We start from the raw sequence: 24,467 nt of genomic DNA on the forward strand, positions 1-24,467 counted from the left end.
CAGCTCAAGCGTGCTAGTCAAGGTAAATGCTCAAATGATCAAGAATGCCAAAAATGAGTGCCTTCCTCTTTTGTCAATGTGCCTCCCAATTTCCCGTGTGGGCCCAGCCATCGAACTCCCCATCACTTTCTCTCCAAGGAGTGCGTATTCCTAGGAGGGTCGTATTTCTCCATGGGTGGTCCCCACCTTCCACCAACACTTTGATTTTCTTCCCTTTCTCTAATGTTTGGGCCTTTCCTTAGCTTCAAAATTAAAGTGGGGCCCCATAACCCACTTTTCCTAAGTACAAATGCAAAATAAGACAAAATGGGCAAAATTGATATTTCCCCTTAGCAATATTGCTAAGTGGGAATATCACAATCCTCCATGTCTATGTTGTTTGTCCTCAAGCAACTACAATGAAGGATGCTAAAGTATCTGCTCTCCCTCCCAAGTGGCCCTGTTCCGCAAGTGTCTCTCAAAGGTAGCCAAAATAGCCTCTGGCTCCAAAACAAAGTGCCCCTCATCATCCATGGGTGGTAGTTCTGTACTTGCTGTCACTCGCTGACCCAATTCCTTTTTTAGGCAAGACACATGGAAGATGTTATGAACTCGGCTCCCAGGGGTAGCTCTAGCTCATATGCCACCTCCCCAACTCTCCTAGTGACTCTGTACGACCCATAAAAGCAAGGCTTGAGCTTCTCGGCTCCCTTCTATTTGAGTGTCGACTGTCTATACGGCTGAATTCTTAGGAAGTCCAAATCCCCAACCTCAAACTGCCTTTCTACTCAGCCCCTGTCTGCATAGAGTTTTTGTTGGTTCTGCGCAGTCTGTAGGTTATCTTTGAGAGCTCGCAAGATATATTGGCTCTCCTCAATCCAATCCTTCGCCTTAGGGGCCTTGTTGTCTCCAAACATCACGTCAGCGAAAGATAATGCATCATAACCGTGCAAAGCTCTGAATGGGGACATACCTATGGACATGTGGTATGTTGTGTTGTAGCAGTACTCGCCCAAATGCAACCACCATATCCATGCACGCTGATGGCCTGTCACATAGTTGCATAGGTAGCCCTCTAGCCATTTGTTGACTATCTTCATCTGCCCATCAGTTTGGGGGTGGTAACTAGTACTCGGGGTGAGATATGTGCCCACCAGTCAAAACAACTCCTACCAAAATCCCCCCATGAACCTGTTGTCCCGATCACTGACAATGGTCTTCAGAAGACCATGAAGCTGAAATACCTCCCTGAAAAATAGTTTAGCCACATGTGAGGCTAATGACCAGGCTGAAATAGTGAAGAAGTGGGCAAACTTCGTCAATCTGTCTACCACCACGTATATGCAGTCCTTGCCCTGTACTATGGGCAACCCAATAATAAAATCCATCAATATGCTCTCATTTCTCATCAGGGATAGCAACCCAACAGGGTGTGTCTTCTCACCCTTGTTCCTTGTTGAAGTTTCTAAGTTTACTTAATTTACAAAACCCTTCATGCACTTTTTTTTATTTATTCCTACCTACTTGTTATTTTTCTTTAACAAGTTATTTACAAAGTAAATACTGAAAATAATTACCAATGCATGCTCAACATATTACAGATCAGCAACTAAAAGAAACAAGAATAAACACACCACATGACACCATTATTTTTGGACAAATGTCCCCGGAAAAACCCAATGTGAGAAATTCGGTGCAGCTATCTGAGGGTTTTCTTATTAAGCAATATCAGAGTACAATTTGGGTGCCGAAACTGGCCTACCCAACAGGGAATTTCCTTAGCAGCTATACCTCACAATTTGAGAGAAATATCCTGGCTGAAACCCTGTAAAATCCTTCCGGCAACTCCTCAACACAAAACTGCTCTCCAACCCCAGCGTCTGCCCAAACTGGATTGCATTAGCCCCTCTTTGTCTCACGCTGGCCGTGCGTCAGCCGCAAGAGGCCTTGCGTCAGCTCTAGGAGCCTCTGCGTCAGCTGCGCTGACCCCTCTGGTGCTCTGCGCAGCACTTGGTTGCCTCTGTGTGGCCCCGCGTGAGCCCTTGCTAGCTCTGCGTCACCCTCCTTGGTTGCTACGCTGCTCTCCCAGCACAATCTTTGCCTTCTATGTTTCTTTGTACTCAATGACCCTCAGCTGCTCTCCCGATCACTGATTCTATCTCTCTTAGCAAACCTCGCTCTAGAGAATAGAATGATTGATCATCTGGTGTGTTCTCCAAGTGACCCTCAAGCCTCCTCTTATACTTTTCTTGTTGACATATTAACAGTCGAGATTAAGTCCCTAATCAACGACTAAGATTAGATCTGGCTTGATCCATGTCTTTTGGACCATTCTAACACAGATTCATATTAATACACATTAATATTTTATTTTCCCTAAGTTTAGACTTAGGGACTCCATTAAAAATATTAATTATTTTAATATCTCCTGATCTATTTAGAATCTGCCCAAACCCTTTCTGGGTATTGGAGATCTCATGTGCCCCAACCTCTCGACCAAATTTTGTGGCTAGAGCACATCTGATGCTACCCTAAATCAACACTCCCTCTTAGCGAGGACTGTGCTCTAGCAATACTCTTTACTGAGTATTACTCTGATCATCAGGCATCGGTACCTATGCTGATGCTAGGCCTTCCTACCCAACATCCTCTGCACTGCTGCATCCTGTACTGCTACCCATGGCCCTACCACTGCCACTGCTACATCTGTACAACAACTCCCTCTACATCTGTGCTGTTGCTAGTCCTTTCTCCCAGCGCTGCATCTACACTACACCTCCTCTCATCATGTTGCATCGTGCTGCCCATTGCTGCACTGCAACTCAGTTACTGAGAAGTAAGTAACTGATCTCCCAACTGACCTCCCTGTTGGCCTAGAGACACCCACTGATGCTGAAGCTCCCTCTGTCGCTGACAAATGCTCCCTCTCTGACCTCTGCGCTGCTGCTACAACTCCCTGCATCTCGCACCGTTGCACACCTCTCTGTGCCATCCTGCACTGGTGCAACACTCATGTGCCCCTCACACTGCTGCAGCCTCGCGCTGTCTCGGGACTCCTGCACTGTAGCTCTCTCTGCTGCTCCATCTGCATCCATCTCTACCTGACTCAGTCAGTCTTGCTACTCCTCTTCGGGGCTCCTGTAGCAAGGTCTAATCCAAGAGGCTAAGTACTTCGAGGATCCTGCCCTTCATCGTCTGTAGTCCACTTGACTACAACTCGATGTCTCCCCACTTCTACTCAAGTGGTACGTGTGCACTCATGACACAATCATCGTCTGTCAAAACTTCTTTCTCTGCCCGTGCTGGTGCTGCCTTAGTATCGGAAGACTCTCACTTACTCTTCTTCCTTGGGCATTGGGTTGCATAATGACCCATCTCCCCACAGTGGAAGCACTTGATCTTGGAGAGATATTTCTTCTTCCGCTTCACCTGCTTTCCCTCAGATTCTAGGGCCACATCCTCCTCCTCCTGCTTGACCTTGATCCCTTTGTTGCTGCTACCTATCTTCGACTGCCGTCTGATCTCTTCCTGGCAAAGAGCTGCCCACATCTCGTCCCAAGGTGGGAGAGTCCCTCTACCCAGGATACTCTAGACAAACACTTCCCAATCCTCTGAGACAGCATTCAGGGCTGTCCTCACCATAAGTTCTTAATCCAGTGTCGCTCCTATAGCAGTCAACTGGTCTCGAATCTCATTCAATCCTCCAAGGTAGGTGTCAATCGATTGACCCTTCTTCATCTGATACGACCTCATTTGGTTCTCGAGCAGCATTCTTCTTTGCACAGAAGTATACTGGTACAGGTTCTTGAAAGCCTCCCACATCTCAACTGTCGTTTCCTTCTCGGCTATATGTGGTACCACATGATCCTTGACCCCGTCAAGGATAATGCACTTGGCCCTTGCCATCGCCTCTTCATACTTGTCATTATCATTGGGGTCGACTGAGATAGCTATAACCTTCAAGGCGAAGTTCTTGACACGATTCTTGTTAAGCACTGATAAGATTTTGGCCTTCCAAACTGCGAAGTTCGATGCTCCGTCCAGTCTATCCTGGTCTCTTACCCCATGTAGTGCCATGATGCTCCTCTAATTCCCTCCTGGAAGTTCTCTGTTCGACTCCTCTAATTCTCTACTCCTCGTCTAGAAGTTCTCTTCTGGACTCCCTCTGAGTCCTGATTTCCCTCCTGGAAATCCTTCTGTCGCTTGTCGAGATGCCCCTTACTCTGATCGTCTTGTGCAACTGCATTGCTGATCTAGGTTCCTCGGCTAGAAACCCTCGGTAACAACTCCTCTGGCCCTGCTCTGTCAGGTACTGTTCTTACTATAGTACCTCACTAGCTCCACTCTGCAATATCTTTGCAGTCTTCTAGACTCCAGCAACTGCCTCTCTGTAAACTGCGTCAGACTTCTGATCCTTTGCGTCAGCAACGCTGGCCTCTCTGAGGCTCTGCACAGCTCCCAGCTTCTTCTGCATGGCTCTGGTTGGCTTTGCGTCACACTTCTTAGCTTCTGCGCTACTAGAAACAACTTCTGTCACCTCGGGACAACTGTTTTTGCTGCTATTTCTCCGCTCGGTTGATGTCTTTTAGTCCTCCTGTGATCTACAATCACGCTCTGATACCATGTTGAAGTTTCTAAGTTTACTTAGTTTAGAAACCCTTCATGCACTTTTTCTGATTTATTCCTACCTACTTGTTATTTTTCTTTAACAAGTTATTTACAAAGTAAATACTAAAAATAAACACCAGTGCATGCTCAACATATTACAGATCAACAACTAAAAGAAACAAGAACAAACACACCATATGACACCATTATTTTTGGACCAATGTCCTCGGAAAAACCCAATGCGGGAAAACCGGTGCAGCTATCTAAGGGTTTTCTTATTAAGCAATATTAGAGTACAATCTGGGTGTCGAAACTGGCCTACCCAACAAAGAATTTCCTTAGCAGCTATACCTCATAGTTTGAGAGAAATCTCTTGGCTGAAACCCCGGAAAATCCTTCCGACAGCTCCTCAGCGCAAATTTGCTCTACAACCCCAGCGTTTGCCCAAACAGGACTGCGTCAGCCCCTCTTTGTCTCAGGTTGGCCCTGCGTCAGCCTTTCTAGGCCTGCATCAACCCTAAGAGGCCCTGCGTCAGCTCTGGGAGCCTCTGCATCAGTGGTGCTGGCCCCTCTAGTGCTCTCTGCAACACTTGGCGGGCTCTGTGTGAGCCCTTGCTGGCTCTGCATCACCCTCCTTGGCTGCTGCGCTGCTCTCCCAGCACAATCTCTGCCTTCTTTGTTTCTCTGTACTCAATGCCCCTCAGCTGCTCTCCCGATCACTGATTCTATCTCTCTTAGCAAACCCTGCTCTAGAGAATAGAATGATTGATCATCTGGTGTGTTCTCCAAGTGACCCTCAAGCCTCCTCTTATACTTTTCCTGTTGACATATCAACGACCGAGATTAAGTCCCTAATCAACGGCTAAGATTAGATCTGGCTTGATCCATGTCTTTTGGACCATTCTAACACAGATTCATATTAATACACATTAATATTTTATTTTCCCTAAATTTAGACTTAGGGACTCCATTAAAAATATTAATTATTTTAATATCTCCTGATCTGTTAGAATCTACCCAAACCCTTTCTGGGTATTGGAGATCTCATGTGCCCCAACCTCTCCACCAAATTTCGTGGCTAGAGCACATCCAATGCTACCCCAAATCAACATTCCTTTGGCACATATCACACTCTCGGACATGCCTCTGAACATCATCCTTAAGGCCCCTCCATGCAGAGCGCTCCGTGATAGCCTTGTTTGTCTTGGTAAACCCCTGATGACTTGCTAACGGTGAGCCATGGGCAGCCTACATGATCTTCTCCCTCAATTAGGAGTTGGGCACTAAATAAATCCGATCCTGAAAGTAAATCACCTCATTCAACACCCTGTACCAGTCATCCGTCCTACACGCTTGTTGTAATTTCTAAGTCTAGTCGTCAGAAATTCTTCCTATACTATATGATTTATTTCTCCCTACTTGTTCATTTACTTAACAAGTTATTTGCCATGTAAATACTGAAAATAAATACAAGTACAGTATCAACATATACAGATCATCAACTGAAAGAAACAAGAACACAAGTGATAGTTATTTTTGGACTAATGTCACTGGAAAAACCTAATGCGGGAAAACTGATGCAGCTATCAGAGGGTTTTATTATTAAGCAGTTTCAGAATACAATCTGGGTGCCAGAAATGGCTCACCCAACAAAGAATGCCCTCGACCGTAGTACCTCTCAGTCAAAGACAGATATTAGCCCCAATCTGCCCCACGAAAACTCCCAGTGTCAGCGTCTAGGGTCTGCGTCAACCTCTCTGGCCCAATGTCAGCCTCTAGGGTCTGCGTCAACCTCTCTGGCCCAGTGTCAGCCTATTTGGCCCAGCATCAGCATCTCGGGGCTCTACGTCAGCCTCTGGAACCTCTGCGTCTCCCACGCTGTACCTCCTCAGGCTCTGCGCAACTCTTGGCTACCTCTGCGTGGCCTCTAATTGGCTCTGCGTCAACCCTCTCCCGGCTTCTGCGTTGATGCTCTCGATACTCTTTCTGCCTCTTTGCTACTATATTCACTACCCCTCAGCTGCAACTCTGATCACTCCTTTGATTTCCTCGGCAAGCCCTACCCCAGAAAATAGAATTCTTGATCAACTCAATGTGTTCTCCAATTGACCCTCGAGCCTCTTCTTATACTTTTCTCGTTGACAATTCAACGGCCGAGATTAAGTCCCTAATCAATGGCTAAGATTAGATCTGGCTTGATCCATGACTTTTGGACCATTCTAACTCAGTTTCATATTAATTCACAATAATATTTTATTTTCCCTAAGTTTAGACTTAGGGACTCCATTAAAAATATTAATTATTTTAATATCTTCCAAACTGGTTAGATTTTGCCCAAACCATTTCTGGGTCTTGGAGATCTCATGTGCTTTACCCTCTCCACCAATTTTCAAGGCTAGAGCACATCCGATGCTACCCCGAATCAACAACCCTCAAGGACCTCACATGCAAATCGGTCCTTGTAATACTCCACTAGCAACTGCGCCCTCCAATTTGGCGCAATGTTCATCAATGAAATGGTGGCCTAGACAACGCATCAACTACCACATTGTGTTTACCCTTGACATACTCAATTTCAAAGTCGTATCCCTGAAGCTTGCTCACCCACTTCTGTTGCCTATCATGTAGCTGCTTCTGCTCGAAAAAGAATCTAAGGTTGTTATGGTTTGTCTTCTCCCGGAACCTGTTTCCCGCCAAGTACTACCTCAACTTGGCTAGTGCATTCATGATGGCTAGCATCTCTTTGTCGTAGATGGAGTACAACCTCTCATGGGGTAGTAACTTTCAGCTCTCAAAATCTATCGGGTGTCCCCCCTACATCAAGACTGCTCCTGCCCCCCTGATGCATCTCACTCAAGTACAAAGGGTTGTGTGAAATGTGGGAGTGCCAACACCGAGCAGCTACTCATAACCTGTTTGATGCGCTCAAAAGCCTCCTATTCCCCATCTGCCCCCTCAAACGCCCCCTTTCATCAAATCAGTGAAGGGAGCTGCTAACTAAGAGAAGCCCTTCACAAACTTCCTGTACTAGGTACAGATACCCACGAAACCCCCCGACTCTGTCACATTCCGGGGCACTAGCCAACCCCAGATGGCCCTGATCTTCTATTCATGTACTCTCATGCCATCCTCCCTAATAATATGCCCCAAATAGAGCATCTTTGTCAACCCAAACTCACACTTGGACAGCTTGGCATAAAACTGTTGCTCCTCCAAAATAAGCAACATCGTCTCCAAGTGCTCCTCCCAAGTCCAACTATAGATCAAAATATCATCGAAGAACACCAACACAAATTTCCGCAATTGCCCACGAAACACATGGTTCATGCAAGATTGGAAAGTCGATGATGCGTTGGTTAGACAGAAGGGCATAACTAAGAACTCAAAGCGCCCATAGTGACACATGAAGGTTGTCTTAGGGATGTCCTTATACCTTACTCTGATCTGGTGGTACCCCAAACAAAAGTCGATATTGGAGAAGAACTCTGCCCCTCTCAACTCATCCATCAGCTCGTCTATGCGTGGAATGGGGTAGCGATTCTTCAAGATCTTCTTCACAAGGACAACTGATGAAGCAAAAGGGGTGGAGCTAGGCCTAATATGCCCAAGTGCCAACAGCTCATGAATATCCCTCTAAATCTCATCCCTATAAGCCTTGGGATGTTCGTACAGGGTGGTAATCACGACTTGTACCCCTGGCTTTAACTCAATAGTCTGCTCAAACCCCCGGTCAGGTGACTGCCCTGGCGATATGTCTCCAAACACCACCGGGTACCTATCTAAAATGGCATGTATGTCAAGGTGTTGTGGCCTGGGTTGACCCCCAGCCTCAGAAATCCTCAACTCCACCACCCACTCAATATCACCATGCTTCAGGTCAGCCTCCATCCTATGTGTTGAAACAGTCTGTGGTGGGTAAGAGTGCATGCCCCTAAGGACAACCAAGTTTCCATCTGGCCCTGTAGACTCCATCTCCAATTTCCTGTAATCAGTAGTGACCCGACCAAGAGAATAGAGCCACTGGACACCCATCACCACATTGGTGCATTGTACATTCGCCATGAAGAAATGATATGACTGAATAGTTCTCCATAGTCACTGTCAAAGCAGGAACATAGCGTGTACACTACATGGTCTTGTCTCTTGGCACAAGGACTGAGAAACCCTCAAACTCCTCAATCATGATCCCTCTCCTCTGCACCATTTGTGCATCAATGAAGTTGTGGGTGGACCCACTATCCACCAAAGCTGAGATACGCTACCTTTGCACTGGACCTTTGATCCTTAACGTCAAAAAATTAGGTACTCCACATAAGGACATAAGGACCCCTCTTGCTGGTGCTAAAGGCCCCCCCCTAGTGGTGGTGGTGGTGTTGGTCCCCTCTCCACGTGTGCCACGCTGTCATCTCCACCCGCCTCCAACTCTGCATCATCCTGCTAGTCACTTTCAAAGTAGACCTCAGTGTAGTGGGGCTTGCCCTTCTATGCATCTATGCCCTGGTGCCCACAATTCATGACAAGTGAAGCATAGCTTCCTCCTCCGGAGATATCTCCGAGTCTCCTCATCCAACTATCCTCGCCCCTAGTTGGCTCTCGGTGGTGGAACCCCTATGCTGGAAACCTTGTCTGGGTGGTACTAGCACTCTGGCCCTGCGTAGGGCATCCTGCAACTCTCGTGCTCTCCCAACCACGTCCTGCAAGGTGGTGGGCCTATTGGACATCACCAATCCCCTCAGTGGCTCTGCTAGCCCCTCTACAAACATGAAAACCCTCTTGGCCTCTGATAGGTCAAGCACCATCACTGAAAACCTCAGAAACTCAGAGATGTAGGCCTCAACACTCCCTATCTGCTTGAGCCTTGTCAACTCCCCAAAATGCTCCTCCGGGTCTCTCCTCTCAAATCGCTCCAACACCCTCCTAGTGAAATCCTCATAGGTTGTAACCCCTGCATGCCCCATCGTGGTTAGCCCATGGAACCACCAGTCGTGGGCTTCTCCCTCTAAATGCAATGTGGCAATCTTAATTGCCTCCCCCTTCGTCATCTGGTTGAGTTGGAAGTAGACATCTAACTTCTCAACCCATGCTTTTGCTGAGCTCTTGGACAAACCATCAAAAGTTGGGAGGAACAATCTTCCAATGGTGCGCTGCAAATTGGTACCATGTGTGTAGCTTCCTCCGCCTTGTCCTTTTCCCCTGTTGTTACCTTTCAATTGACAAAAGTCCCTGAAGGTAATGGCCTCTTTAAAGTCGGTCCCTTAGGACTGATACTCCACAAAATGGTCCCCCATGGGCATCTCCACTTGCCCTTGCGGCCCTCCATCACCGGATGCTACAAATGTGGGAATAGTGGACCTGGGTGGCGTACTGGGAATGAGGGATGCGTTGGGGCCATGAACCTCGTGGTGATGCGAAGTGTCGGAGCCCTAGCCAATTTGGAATTCCCCTTGAATCCCTTTGCCCTTGTTGTTGTTGCAAGTTTGTTGCCTCGGCTCCTCAATACCCTTAGACAAATCTTGAACAAACTTGAGAAGGTATTGGGAAAACTCCTCCTATTTACTCCTTTTGTCTCCCTCATTATCCCCCATGTTTGGCCTTTCGACCTCTGGTTCAACTATCACTGGATCTGGGGTAATTTGTAACCGCCTATCTCTGCACTTGTACCTCTACCTTCGGTAAGTCACATTCTGTTGGTCTTCTGGTGTCATAGACTAATGATACTCCCACAGGCTGAGCCAAGACTATGAGCTCTGATACCACTGTAATATTCCTAGTGGGAATTTACAATGATAAACAAGAAAACAAAGCAAAGACACACACAAAAATTTACAACACATTAAACACCCAGAAATCTTGATAAACAACACTGAGCTAAGCCATTTTATTGATATAATTGTTGGGTACAAAGGTAAGATCAGAAAGCATGCCCCTGTGCTTGCCCAAGGCAAGCTAACAAAATCAAGGTAATGAAATCAGCTACTCTAACATGCAATGTGGCTATCCCCAAAAGGTTTTGCGTTGTCCCATTGAAAACTGCACCGCAAGCTGCAAACAATGGCTGCTAGGGCCTCCTTCGATGCTCAAAAAATTGTGGGAAATTAACTCTGGGCTCTCCAACAATAACCACAAAAACCCACGAAAGAATTGGCCAAATGTTGACCTTGGAATTTTGGTCCAATTTCCCCTAGCTCCTCCAACTGCTCGGTATTTCGACCCAACTACAAAAAAGGCTGCCAAATTCTCCCAAAATGGTTGATAAACTCAGCAAACTCCCTTCCGAGCAGCTCCCACAATCTCAGCCCCAAACTCGACCTCCTCTATGTGTCCCACGTGTGGCAAGGAAAGGGACTACGCAGGCCAACGCTATCTCTACTGAAGTTGCTCCAAGAACACATTGAAGTGCCCCTAGATCGATCTGAAACTGATGGAATTCCCTCCTAGGGCTGGAACTCGAAGTCCACCAAATCAAGGGATGAGATTCTCGCCTGAAAATCTCTTGTGCTCAACAGCACATGTAGACTTGGCCTCCAGCGCAAGCGTGCTAGTCAAGGTAAATTCTCAAATGATCAAGAATGCCAAAAATGAGTGCCTTCCTCAACCTTTGTCAATGTGCCTCCCAAATTCCCATGTGGGCCAAGCCATCAAACTCCCCATCATTTTCCCTCCAAGGAGTGTGTATTTCCTAGGGGGGTCTTATTTCTCCATGGGTGATCCCCACCTTCCATCAGCACTTCGATTTTCTTCCCTTTCTCTAATGTTTGGGCCTTTCCTTAGCTTCAAAATTAAAGTCGGGGGCCCATAACCCACTTTTCCCAAGTACAAATGCAAAATAGGAAAAAATGGGCAAAATTGATATTTCCCCTTAGCAGTATTGCTATTTGGGAATATCACAGTCCTCCCCACCAAAATGTTGCTTGTCCTTAAGCAATTGCAATGAAGGATGCTGAAGTATCTGCTCTCCCTCCCAAGTGGCATCCTCATCAAGTAAATTCCTCCATCTAATAAAAAATTCTTTGATGACCTTATTCTGCAAGTGTCTCTCACGGGTGCCCAGAATAGCCTTCGGCTCCAAAACCAAGTGCCCCTCATCATCCATGGGTGGTAGCTCTGTAGTCGTTGTCACTCGCTAACCCAGTGCCTTTTTCAAGCAATACACATGGAAGACGTTATGAACTCGGCTCCCAGGGGGTAGCTCCAGCTCATATGCCACCTCCCCAACTCTCCTAGTGACCCTGTATGGCCCATAAAAGCAGGGCTTGAGCTTCTCGTCCCCCTTTTGTTTGAGTGTGGACTATCTGTACAACTGAAGTCTTAGGAAGACCAAATCCCCAACCTCAAACTGCCTTTCTACTCAGCCCCTGTCTGCATAGAGTTTTTGTTGGTTTTGCACAGTCTGTAGGTTATCTTTGAGAGCCCCTAAGATATCTTGGCTCTCCTGAATCCAATCCTTGGCCTTAGGGGCCTTGCTATCTCCAAACATCACATCAACGAAAGATAATGCATCATAATCGTACAAAGCTCTGAATGGGGACATACCTATGGACATGTGGTACGATGTGTTGTAACAGTACTCACCCAAATTCAACCACCGTATCCATGCACCTTGATGGCTCGTCACATAGTTGCGTAGGTAGCCCTCCAACCATCTGTTGACTATCTTCATCTGCCCATCAATCTGGGGTTGGTAACTAGTACTCGGGGTGAGATTTGTGCCAATCAATCGAAAAAGCTCCTATCAAAATCCCCCCATGAACTTGTTGTCCCGATCACTGACAATGGTCTTCGAAAGACCATGAAGCCGAAATACCTCCCTATAAAACAGTTCAGCCACCTATGAGGTCGAAGACCGGGCTGAAATAGCGATGAAGTGGCCAAACTTCGTCAATCTGTCTACCACCACGTATACGCAGTCCTTGCCCTGGATTGTGGGCAACCCAGTAATAAAATCCATCGATATTCTCTCCAATTTCTCCTCAAGGATAGCAACCCAACAGGATGTGTTTGCTCACCCTCTTTCCTTTGGCACATATCACAATCCTAGACATGCCTCAGAACATCATCCTTAAGGCCCCTCCATTCAAAGCGCTCCCTGATATCCCTGTATGTCTTGGTAAACCCTTGATGCCCTCCTAATGGTGAGTCATGGGCAACCTACATGATATTCTCCCTCAATTGGGAGTTGGGCACTAAATAAATCCGATACTGAAAGTAAATCACCTCGTTCATCACCATGTATCGGTCATTTGTCACTGCACCATCACATGCAAATCGGTCCTTGGAACAGTGGTCGGCCTCCTAGACAACGCATTAGCTACCACATTATGTTTACCCTTGACATACTCAAACGTCAAAGTTGTATGCCTGAAGCTTGCTCACCCACTTTTGTTGCTTCTCCTGTAATAGCTTATGCTTTAAGAAGAATCTGAGGCTGTTATGGTCTGTGTTAACCTAGAACCTGTTTCCCACCAAGTACTTCTTGAACTTGGCTAGTGCATGCATGATGGCTCGCATCTCTTTGTCGTAGATGGAGTACAACCTCTTGTGGGGTTGTAGATTCTGGCTCTCGAAAGTTATCGAGTGTCCCCCTTGCATCAAGACTGCTCCTACGCCCTCCCCTGATGTGTCACACTCAAGTACAAAGGATTATGCGAAATCTGGGAGTGCCAACACCAGGCAGCTACTCGTAACTTGTTTAAGGTGCTCAAAAGCCTCTTGTGCCACATCTATCCACTCAAACACCCCCTTGTTCTTCAAATTGGTGAGGGGAGCTGCTAACTAAGAGAAGCCCTTCATGAACTTCTTGTACTAGGTACAGATACCCACGAAACCCCTCAACTTTGTCACATTCAAGGGCACTGGCTAGTCACATATGACCCTGATCTTCTCCTCATGTACTCTCACGCCATCCTCCCTAATAATATGCCCTAATTAGAGCTTCTTTGTCAACTCGAACTCACACTTGGACAACTTGGCGTAAAATTGTTGCTCCTCCAAAATACGCAACACTGTCTCCAAGTGCTGCAAGTGCTCCTCCCAAATACGGCTATAGATCAAAATATCATCGAAGAAAACCAACACGGATTTCCGCAACTACCCACGAAACACATGGTTCATGCAGGACTGGAAAGTGGTTGTTGCATTGGTTAGCCTGAAGGGCATAACCAAGAACTCGAAGTGCCCATAGTGACACCTAAAGGTTGTCTTAGGGACAACTTGATCCCTCACTCTGATCTGGTGGTACCCCAAACGCAATTCTATCTTGGAGAAGAACTTAGCCCCCCTCTCAGCTTGTCCATCAGCTCATCTATATGTGGAATTGGGTAGCAGGTCTTGAAAGTCTTCTTGTTGAGGGCCTGGTAGTCTATGCACATGCGTAAGGTCCCATCCTTCTTCTTCACCAGGACAACTGATGAAGCAAAATGGGTGGAGCTAGGCCTAATATGCCCAAGTTCTAACAACTCATGAATAACCCTCTCAATATCATTCCTCTAAGCCTTGGGATGTCTATACGAGGTGGTAATCATGGCCTATACCCCTGGTTCTAACTCAATCATGTGCTCAAACCCACAGTCAGGTGGCTGCCCTAGCGGTATGTCTCCAAACACCATTGGATACATGTCTAAAATGGCATGTATGTTAGGGTGTTGTGGCCTGGTTTGACCCCCAGCCTCAAAAATCCTCAACTCCACCACCCACTCAATGTCACCATGCCTCAAGTCAGCCTCCATCCTGTGTGCTGAAACAATCTGTGGTGGGTAAGAGTGCATGCCCTTAAGGACAACCAAGTTTCCATCTGACCCTGTAAACTCCATCTCCAATTTCCTCCAATCAATAGTGACCTGATCAAGAGAATAGAACCACTAGACACCCATCACCACATTGATGTGCGATACATCCACCACGAAGAAATGATCTGTGACTGAATAGTTCTCCATAGTCACTGTGAGAGCAAGAACATAGCGTGTACACTGCATGGGCCTGTCCCCTGGCACAAGGACTAAGAACCCCTCAAACTCCTCAGTCGTGATCCCTCTCCTTTGCACCATTTGTGCATCAATGAAGTTGTGGGTGGCCCCACTGTCCACCAAAACTAAGAGACGCTACCCTTGTACTATGCCTCTGATCCTCAACGTCAAAAACTTAGGTAGCCCACATAAGGACACAAGGACCCCTCCTGCTGGTGCGAAAGGGGCTGCCCCTGGTGGTGGTGGTGGTGGTGGTCCCCTCTCCACATGTGCCACGTTGTCATCTCCACCTGCCTCCAACTTTGTATCATCCTCTTGGTCACTGCCAAAGTAGACCTCAATTAATGGGCCTTGCCTGTTGTGCATCTATACCCTGGTGCCCACAGTTCCTAACAAGTGAAGCATAACTTCCTGCTCCGGAGATCTCTCCTGGTCTCCTCATCCAATTCTCCTTGCCCCTGGTTGGCTCTCAGTGGTGGAGCCCTAGTGTCTCTCCCCATCTGCTGAAACCCTTGTCTGGGTGGTACTGGCGCTCTGGTTCTGGGTAGGGCATCCTACAAGCCTCGCACTCTCCCAATTGCATCCTGCAAGGTGGTGGGCCTATTGGACTTCACCAATCCCCTCAGTGGCTGTGCTAGCCCCTCTATGAACATGAAAACCCTCCTAGCCTCTGATAGGTCAGGCATCATCACTAACAACCTCAGAAAATCACAGATGTATTCCTCAACACTCCCTATTTGCTTTAGCCTTGTCAACTCCCCAAAATGCTCCTCTAGGTCTCTCCTCTCAAATCCCTCCAACACTCTCCTAGTGAAATCCTCAAGTAACCCCTGCATGCCTCATCATGGTTAGCCCATGGAACTACCAGTCGTGGGCTTCTCCCTCTAAATGCAACGTGGCAATCATAGTTGCCTCCCCCTCCGTCATCTAGTTGAGTTGGAAGTAGACATCTAACTTCTCAACCCATACTTTCGTTGAGCTCTTGGACGAACCATCAAAAGTTGGGAGGAACAATCTTCCCATGGTGCGCTGCAAATCGGTATTGTGCGTGTAGCTTCCTCTGCCTTGTCCTTTCCCTCTGTTGTTATCTTTCAACTGACAAAAGTCCCTGAAGGTAATGGCCTCTCTAAAGTCGGGCCCATAGAACTGATACTCCACAAAATAGTCCCCCATGGGCATCTCCTCTTGCCCTTGTGGCCCTCCAGCACTGGATATTACAAATGTTGGAATAATGGACCTGGGTGGTATACTGGGAATCAGGGATGCATTGAGGCCATGAACCCTGTGGTGATGTGAAGTGTCGGAGCCCTCGCCAATTTGGAATTCCCCTTGAATCCCTTTGCCCTTGTTGTTGCTGCAAGTTTGTTGCCTCAACTCCTCAATACCCTTAGACAAATCCTGAACGACCTTGAGAAGGTGTTGGGAAAACTCCTCCTCTTTACTCCTTTTGTCTCCCTCATTATCCCCCATGTTTGGCCTTTCAACCTCTGGTTCAACTATCACTGGATCTGGGGTAATTTGTAACTGCCTCTCTCTACTCCTATACCTTTGCCTTCGGTAAGTCACATTTTGTTGGTTTTCTGGTGTCATAAACTGATGTTGTTCCCATAGGCTGAGCCAAGACTATGAGCTTTGATACCACTATAATATTCCTAGTGGGAATTTACAATGATAAACAAGAAAACATAGCAAAAACACACAAAAAATTGCAGCACATTAAACACCCAAAATTCTCCATAAACTGCACTGAGCTAAGCCATTTTATTGATATAATTGTTGAGTACAAAGGTAAGATCATAAAGCATGCACCTGGCCTTGCCCAAGGCAAGCTAACAATGTCCAAGTGATGAAATTAGTTGTTCTAACATGCAATGTGGTCGTCCCCAAACAAGTTCTATGTTGTTCCAGTGAAAACTGCACCGCTGGCTGCAAACAATGGCTGCTAGGGCCTCCTTTAGTGCCCAAAAAATTCCGGGAAATTAACCCTGGGCTCTCCATCAATAACCCACAAATGAAGGAATTGGCCAAATGTTGACATTGGAATTTCGTCCCAATTTCCCCTAGCTCCTCCGACTTCTAGGTATTTCGACCCACCTACAAATAAGGCTTCCAAATGCTCCCAAAATGGCTAAGAAACTCAACAAAACTCCCTTTCGGGCTACTCCCACAATCTTAGCCCCAAACTCTACTTCCTCTATGTGTCCCATATGTGGCAAGGAAAGGGACTACGCAGGCCTACGCAGTCTCTACTGAAACCGCTCCAAGAACATGCTGAAATGCCCCTAGATCAATCTAAAACTGATGGAATTCCCTCCTAGGGCTGGCACTCGAAGTCCACCGAAGCAAGGGGTGAGATTCTTGCCTGAAAATCTCTTGTGCTCAACAGCACATGCAGACTTGGCCTCCAGCTCAAGCGTGCTAGTCAAGGTAAATGCTCAAATGATCAAGAATGCCAAAAATGAGTGTCTTCCTCCTCTTTTGTCAATTTGCCTCCCAATTGCCCATGTGGGCCCAGCCATCGAACTCCCCAGCGTTTTCCCTCCAAGGAGTGCGTATTTCCTAGGGGGGCCATATTTCTCCATGGGCGGCCCCCACCTTCCTCCAGCACTTCGATTTTCTTCCCTTTCTCTAATGTTTGGACTTTTCCTTAGCTTCAAAATTAAAATGGGGACCCTATAACCCACTTTTCGTAAGTACAAATGCAAAATAAGACAAAATGGGCAAAATTGATATTTCCCCTTAGCAATATTGCTAAGTGGGAATATCACAAACCGTATTTGCTAAAAATAGCATTTTGTCACTTGTGACCAAAAACAAGTTTCATTGACATCATGAACTTGCAGGGATCACAAATATGTGATTACCTCTAACTTGTGGACCTCAAAACTCTGGCTCCTATAAAATAGGAAGAGCGCTAAAGTTAGCAGTTTTTCCCAAAATTAATGAATATGCTTCTAAAATGGCTTTCCCTCTGAAAGTGAATTTTGAACCCTGGAAACCCTGTCTGTGATCTTTATGAAAGCTGTCTCTGACTACTAGCTTAATGAAAGCTAGTTGGCTCTTAACCCTCAAGTTGCACATGCAAATCTGGGGGTTAACAGGGAGGTAACAAGCCCAATATCTAAAATCAACAATCTATATGAAGACATGATTGCCGTTTTTGAAATTTCAAAAAAGATGTAGCCCTTAAAGAACCTTTAAATAGAATCAACTTCAAGTGTTCCTTAGTCAAGACTTGATGCAGACACTTTGGCTGTTGACCAACCCATGAAGTATCCAATCAGAATAGGAACAAAGGAAGGTTGCTTATGACATCAGCATAAAAGGCAGGATCCATGATCATACATACCACTGAAATATGCAACTTCATTCATGGATATCATTCAAGTGTTTGTGCTTATTTATACTCCATACATCTGGCTAGACGGCATTTTGTAGTGATCTACTATTTATAATATGAATTGATTTCTTCAGAATTGGTAATGAGTTTACTGACAAGTTAAATATTTAACAATAACAGAATATGCTTGTTATGGATTAAACTTATTCAATATATTCGATGGTAACAGGTTTTCACAACAATGTCGGGACCTGAAAAGGGCACTTGCTGAAGTTCAAATTGAACGGAATGATATTTTGGCTCAGGTAGTACACTTAAGTCCCTTTCTAAAACTCTATTATGCAATTGATCTTTATATTTCAGCCGTTACTTTCCAAAAATGTGAGCGGCCTATATAATTAATCTTGTGATTTTTGTGGGTGACATTCATAATCAGCTGACAGCAGTACGCAGAGCTTTTGTGGCAACTATTTGGCAATGTCGTCATAACAAATCAAACCATCCTCTGCATTCAGGGAGACATGCATCTCTGATCCTAGGAGAGATGGATAATGCTCTAGCTATTTCAGAACCTTCTAGGAGACAATTAAATCCAAATAAGATTCATATGAATGAAAGGGACCAAAATCAGAATTTTTCAAAACCTTATAATTGGCAAGGTCAAGGTAAGCATTCTCAACGGAACTTGATACATGCTAGATGTATGAGTGGAGGGGTAAACCAGACGGGACTATCCAAACCCAGAGAATATAATGTGGTTGAAGAACCGGTTGTTACACTAAAAGACTATGTAGGAGATGTATCACAAAATGGAAACCTAGAGTTGATGACCAGTGAAGAGAACTTCCCCCCTAGAATACCTTCAAACTGCACTGTACAAGGAAGCAGCAAACAAAAATGTGAGGCCTGGCTGAGGACTAGAGATGAATGTCAAGTTTCACTTAGCAGGGCTAGAATGCATAGAAAGCTAAAAAGTAAGAGGCTACGGAAGTATTGGATGCACCATTCCGCTGGTTTTCACTGCAACTTCATGAAGGAAAACACATATGTAGCATCAAATGAAGAGCCATTGGCCTGTAATAATATCAACCAGGATGGAATTGTAAAACTTGACAGGGTTCATTCAGCATCATCAGTAGGCAGTGTTGAACCTACAGATTCGTCCAAAGATGATAGTGATGCTACAAAGGAGAGCCCAGAGCATCTGCCAAGTGCAAGGACTGAATGCAGTGGCAATGAAATGGTGCATCCATCAGATTCACTGTGCAGAGACAATTTATTACAGAGATGAGAGCTTGTTGGACCAACTTTGTAAGTAAGAGTTTTGCAATCCATATGTACTAAGCTGTTTAAATAGTTGATAGCCACTGAAGTTATGTCAAGAATATCTCTAATGGGTCCCTTTGTCTTGGGTTCCTTTGTGTATCATATGTCGCTTATGAAAAACAAGGCACATTCTTTCCTAGAAGGCGTTCCGATCTTTTGTTTGATGTAACCAACTTCTGCCCTCATGTTTCCTCTAGTTATTTTCAGATAAATGTTGGAAACTGTTCTTGGCAATTGCCTCCATTTGTTGTCTATATTCGGTAAACTGAAAGGCCCATATTCATTTTTTTAAGAAATGTTGCTAAAAATGTTGACAGGGAAATTAAAATAGGGAAGAAATAATATAAAAACCTTAGAGACAGATATTTTATGATTCTGTCATCAAGGATTCATGTACTCTAAAGAACTTCCTTTCTTTTTCTCTCTTTTCTTTAAAGCTCAGTTTGTCCTTTATGTGCAGCCTTCAGATTTCACTTCTTGAATGTTGGTTAGCTCTCCATCAGATCTAACAAACTTCTTTCTAAGTTGCATGGATGCAGATATGTAAATGTATATCGATATGGTATCCAAAACAGATAGAATAAATATGATACCACTAGGATATGTCAATATATATATATATATAGACAAAAATTTAAGTACCATCCATGGATTTCAAATTTGGAAATAAAATCAAAAGGAGAGTTATTATTAAAAGAGGCCTGTTACCCACCAAAAGTGGGTAATCCATAGGAGAAAAAAGAAATCTCCTCATTTGAGAGCCAGCCAGCCAATGGCCCTACGATGGTCTTCAGATAGCTTTATGCCAGAACTCTCCACTTATTGATTTGTTCATTGCTCTCCGAGTCTCACCCATCTATCATTCTTCTTGAAGGAAGGAGGATCATCTATAAACAGGTACTCTAACCATTTTAGCAATCACGCGCTTTCATTTAATGTTGTGGGCATATTAATATGAATCATGAGGCAAACTAGGTTATTGACCACTCATGATTGTATTCTTGTTCCCACATTTCACTTGGGAGGTTATCCTTTGACTCTAGTTCAGTGGGACCTCCTCTAAGGCCTTATGGTTTAGGAGGGGCACTAATTGATATAACATGTCCATGGTAATCCATACTTACCACTTTCCATCCTTCCATGTTAGTCATCATCATCTTTAGGTTGATTGTCATAGGTAATTGGGACTGGCACCCTTTATCTACATTCTTGAGTCAAGGCTTGGAAACTTGGCCCTAGAGGTTGATGCAGCTAAAAAAAAAAGCATATAAAGCCACAATTAGAAAGAAAATGTAAAATGCAAAATGTGAATGGGACTTATTTTGCACATGGGAAAAATGCTGGCATGAGCTCTGCCCATCATTAGTCGTTACCCAATTCCTCAAACATTTAATGCTTCATCTAAAATAAAGGAACTCTTGAATGTCCCAACCCCGATGAGCGAGAAACTGCTACATCTTTAAGGGGTATTGGAAAATCACAAAGCAAGTTAAGTCTCCTAAGTTATGCACCAAAGAAAGATAAAGCATTAAAGCAAAAGGCACACCTAAGGAGTAGAAAAAGCAAGCCAAGGAAAGGGGTAACTCATGCCTCATGATTGCTCCTTCCTTACATCATTACACTTAAGATGTTGGACTTCCATTAGCTAGTCTCATGGTTGTGGGATCTTTGTTGAAGTCTTTCCCACTCTACGACCACCTTATCACATACACCTATGGATTGTTGTGTCTACCCAGGTCATCTCACTCCCCTTGGGAGTTGCAAACACATAATAGGGTTGTTGACCTAACCATCCCTAACATAAGTGAGGTAACTTTTTTATAGATTTTGAGCTAGTTAGACATTTGAAGGTAGGTGTTGTGTGAAATATTTATGTGCCCCTCGCATTAGATATGGTCCATTACAATGTTGCAAACATCCTGTTTTTATCATGAAATCATGATTTTTTGGCCTAGCTGATGTTTGTGTGAAAATTCCTAAATCTAACACATCAAAAACCCCTACTGCAATTACTAATTTACAATCTCCTACTTGTTCTTTATATTAACAACTTATTTAATTGCATAAACATCAAAGTAAACACTATTGCAGCCTTCACAAATATATAGATCATGCACTGAAATACATTGAGACAATGACACAAGGGACACCATTATTTTTGGACAATTGCCCCCGGAAAAACCCAATTCGGGAAAACCGGTGCAGCATGTTTGTATTATTAAGCAGATTTCATGAATACAACAAGGGTGTCAAAAATGGCTCACCCAATAGAGAATATCCTTGGCAGTAGTACCTCTATCTGGATACAGATATTCTGGCAAAATCAGCAAGCGGATGATCAAACCCCACAGTGAATCTGGCTGTTCCTTATGCTGGACAGTGAAAGCTTCTCCAAGCACTGATCTGGAACTGCGTCACTCCTCCAGCAGCTGCGTCACCCTTTCCCAGCTCAGAATCTGCTGATCTACTCCCAGTTTTCCCCACAAAATCTCCCCAACACTGCCTCTGAGGCCCAACATTAGCCTCTACGGCTTTTGTGTTACTTGCGTCAATCCTCTGTGTCAGCTCTTCGCCCTCTGCGTCAGCCCTTCTAGGGCCTTCGTTGTCTCTCCCAGCACTGCGCTGCCTCTCTACTATGTATTCTTCAACCTCAGATGAAAATCCGTTGCTGAACTACCCCTCACTACAACTCTGATCACTAACTCAATTTCCTCAGCAAACCTCACCCCAAAAAATCGAATTCTTTGATCACTTGATGTATCTTCAACTGACCCTCAAACCTCCTCTTATACTTTTCCTGTTGACAAATCAACGGTCGAGATTAAGTCCCTAATCAACGACTAAAATTAGAACTAACTTGATCCTCGTCACTTGGAACTTTCACACCCATATTTTATTAATACACATTAATATTTTTATTTTCCTAAGTTTAGGCTTAGGAAACCATTAAAAATATTAATTATTTTAATAACTCCTCATCCGGGTGGAATTTCTCCAAATGATTTTTGGGTCTTGGAGATCTCATGTGCCTTAGCCTCTCCACCAATTTTCAAGGCTAGAGCACATCCAATGCTACCAAAAATCAACAGTTTGTTGATTTTTACTTATATTTTTGTGGTATCTTAATTTTGTCGATGTTTGCCGATTTTTACAATTTTTTATTTTCCAGACCCTTGTTGATTTTATCCCAGTGTTGATTTTTGCAACATTGTTCCATTATGAGGCTTTAATGGTTTTATTCCCCAATGATGTTGATCTCACTTTATCTTGAGAGTTTTGTTTAGATGGTATCACATATGGAGCAGAGATCCCCTAAGGGATGGCTTGATTCCTTTCCAATACATTCCAAAAGGGTGCATTGCCCCATTCTGAGAGCATATATGACCTTATGGCCCCAACATCGCCCCTCTAAAAATGAGTGTTGGGTTTGTTGACCAGTCAAATTGCATTTGAAGTTTTTTCAACCATTCCATGATCAGAGCACATGTCAGAACATTCTAGCATTTTCAAATCATTACTAGAATTCTAGCCTTCATCTACTTCTTTTCTTCTGTTTGTTGTACAAATTCTGCAACCCTCTAGGCATATTGTACAAACGATTCTAGTATGATGAAAATGAGTCATGTAAAAGGCCTAGGTAGCCTAGCATTGCACTGACAAATGAGTTCACTCTAAGGAGTTTTTTTTCCTTAGCTCATTACTTGTGTTTTTCAAAACTTATAATCAGTTAAGATTTTCTCCAAAATATACCCTAAAGCTAGAGTGTGGCTTGAAGGTAGTCTTATGTGAGTCCTAGTGTATAGCGTCGATGAATATTACCATACTAGATCATCTCTAAAATTTTGCAAAATTTGTTTGAGTCTAAGTGTTGATTTTTAATTATCAAAATTTCCCCGTTGGATGGGATTTCTATGTAATTCTTGATGTAAATGTTAGTTTTTGTAGCATCGAACAAGTGCTTTAGTCTCAATTTGTGTCAAAGAGGCTAAGAACACAAGATCTTCAAAACCTAGAAAAGGTTTCGCGAGATAAGCTTGCAAAATGCCTTAATTAAATTAATTAGCCATCATTTAAATTTTTCCCAAGTCCAAATTAGGAAAACTGGTTAATTAATAGTAATTAATTAAGGAAAAGTGAGAATTCTCTATAAACTCACACGGATTGAGTTTGAGATGATCTTACACGTTGATGGAGATTTAATCATGGGTGTTGCTTCACCAACAAGAGATTATAAGAGCAGGAACACGAGGATGCAAAAGGGTGAAGGAGTCCGAAAATTCTTCCAAAGGGTCAGTGAATCCTTCTCAGTGGCAGATTCAGTCAACAGAGACAGATAGCAGTTATTCCAGGCAGTGCAAGTTTCAGCCTCTAAAGAGGTTGACACAGAGGCAGACTGGGAGCTGATTGTAGGGCTGGATTAGGCCAGGATTGCTTGTGGAGAGAGAAAATTCTCTTAGATATTTTTGCAGTGATTTCTCAGAAGAGGATTGCCAGTTTGGCATCCAAATATTGTACTTAGATTTTTTTGTTGAATAATAATAATAAAACCCTCATCTATTGCACCAGTTTTCCCACATTGGTTTTTTCCGGGGACTTTTGTCCAAAAATATTTGTGTCAATTTTATTGTGTGCTCTATTTTCTCAGTTTCAGTTTCAGTTTCGTAGTGGATTTTATTTTTGGTGAAAATTGTGATTGTGATTTGATTTGTTGTTTGTTCTAATTGCAAATAAACTGCACATAATTATATTTTTTTAGAAGAATAATTTCCAATTGCTGTAATAGTGAAAATTTCAAATGATATTAGAGAGAGTTTGAAGACAGATTAGTGGCTCAATAACGAGGGAGAAATTTTGCAGGTTCAAAGGGAGTCTTTGGGAAAAAATTCTAGATCTGCCAAACCACCAGTGGGGAATGCGAATCAGCGGAGGCAGGGTTTGATTTTCAGTTTGTAGGAAATTGAAAATTCGAAGAGCCTCAGTTGCAGTGATTTGCAGGTAATGGTGTTGCAAGGAAGCAATTTCAGTGAGAAGATCTGGGCGCAGTTGATTTTTTAGCAACAGATCAGCGCTGGGTGGAAGAGAACAGCACACACAAGAAGGAGTTTCTCGAATTTCCCTAAGGTTTTCCAGATCTAGTTTTATGGAGGAAATACGGGATTTCCATAGCAAAAGGCAATAGAAAGGCAAATTTGCACATTCTAGGAGGGAGTGCGAGTAGCAGAGCAGACAATCGAGGTAAGGGGGGAGATTCT

The 24,467-nt window shown here is 44.3% G+C and overlaps 1 protein-coding gene across 1 annotated transcript in view; it reads left to right on the forward strand.

Moving 5' to 3' along the window:
• LOC149258807 (uncharacterized) overlaps positions 1-19,577 on the forward strand; it is a 408,511-nt gene extending 388,934 nt beyond the window's left edge. Inside the window, exons 17-18 of the mRNA XM_089416332.1 lie at positions 18,119-18,194; positions 18,326-19,577. Of these exons, the coding sequence (XP_089272458.1) occupies positions 18,119-18,194; positions 18,326-19,180 (931 nt within the window). The 3' untranslated portion in view covers positions 19,181-19,577. The remainder of the gene's footprint in view (positions 1-18,118; positions 18,195-18,325) is intronic.
• Positions 19,578-24,467: the final 4,890 nt, after the last annotated feature.

This window comes from Pinus tabuliformis, chromosome 6, assembly GCF_031772625.1.
Source record: "Pinus tabuliformis cultivar Carrire ecotype Pingquan chromosome 6, CPIR1, whole genome shotgun sequence".
Classification (NCBI taxonomy): domain Eukaryota; kingdom Viridiplantae; phylum Streptophyta; class Pinopsida; order Pinales; family Pinaceae; genus Pinus; species Pinus tabuliformis.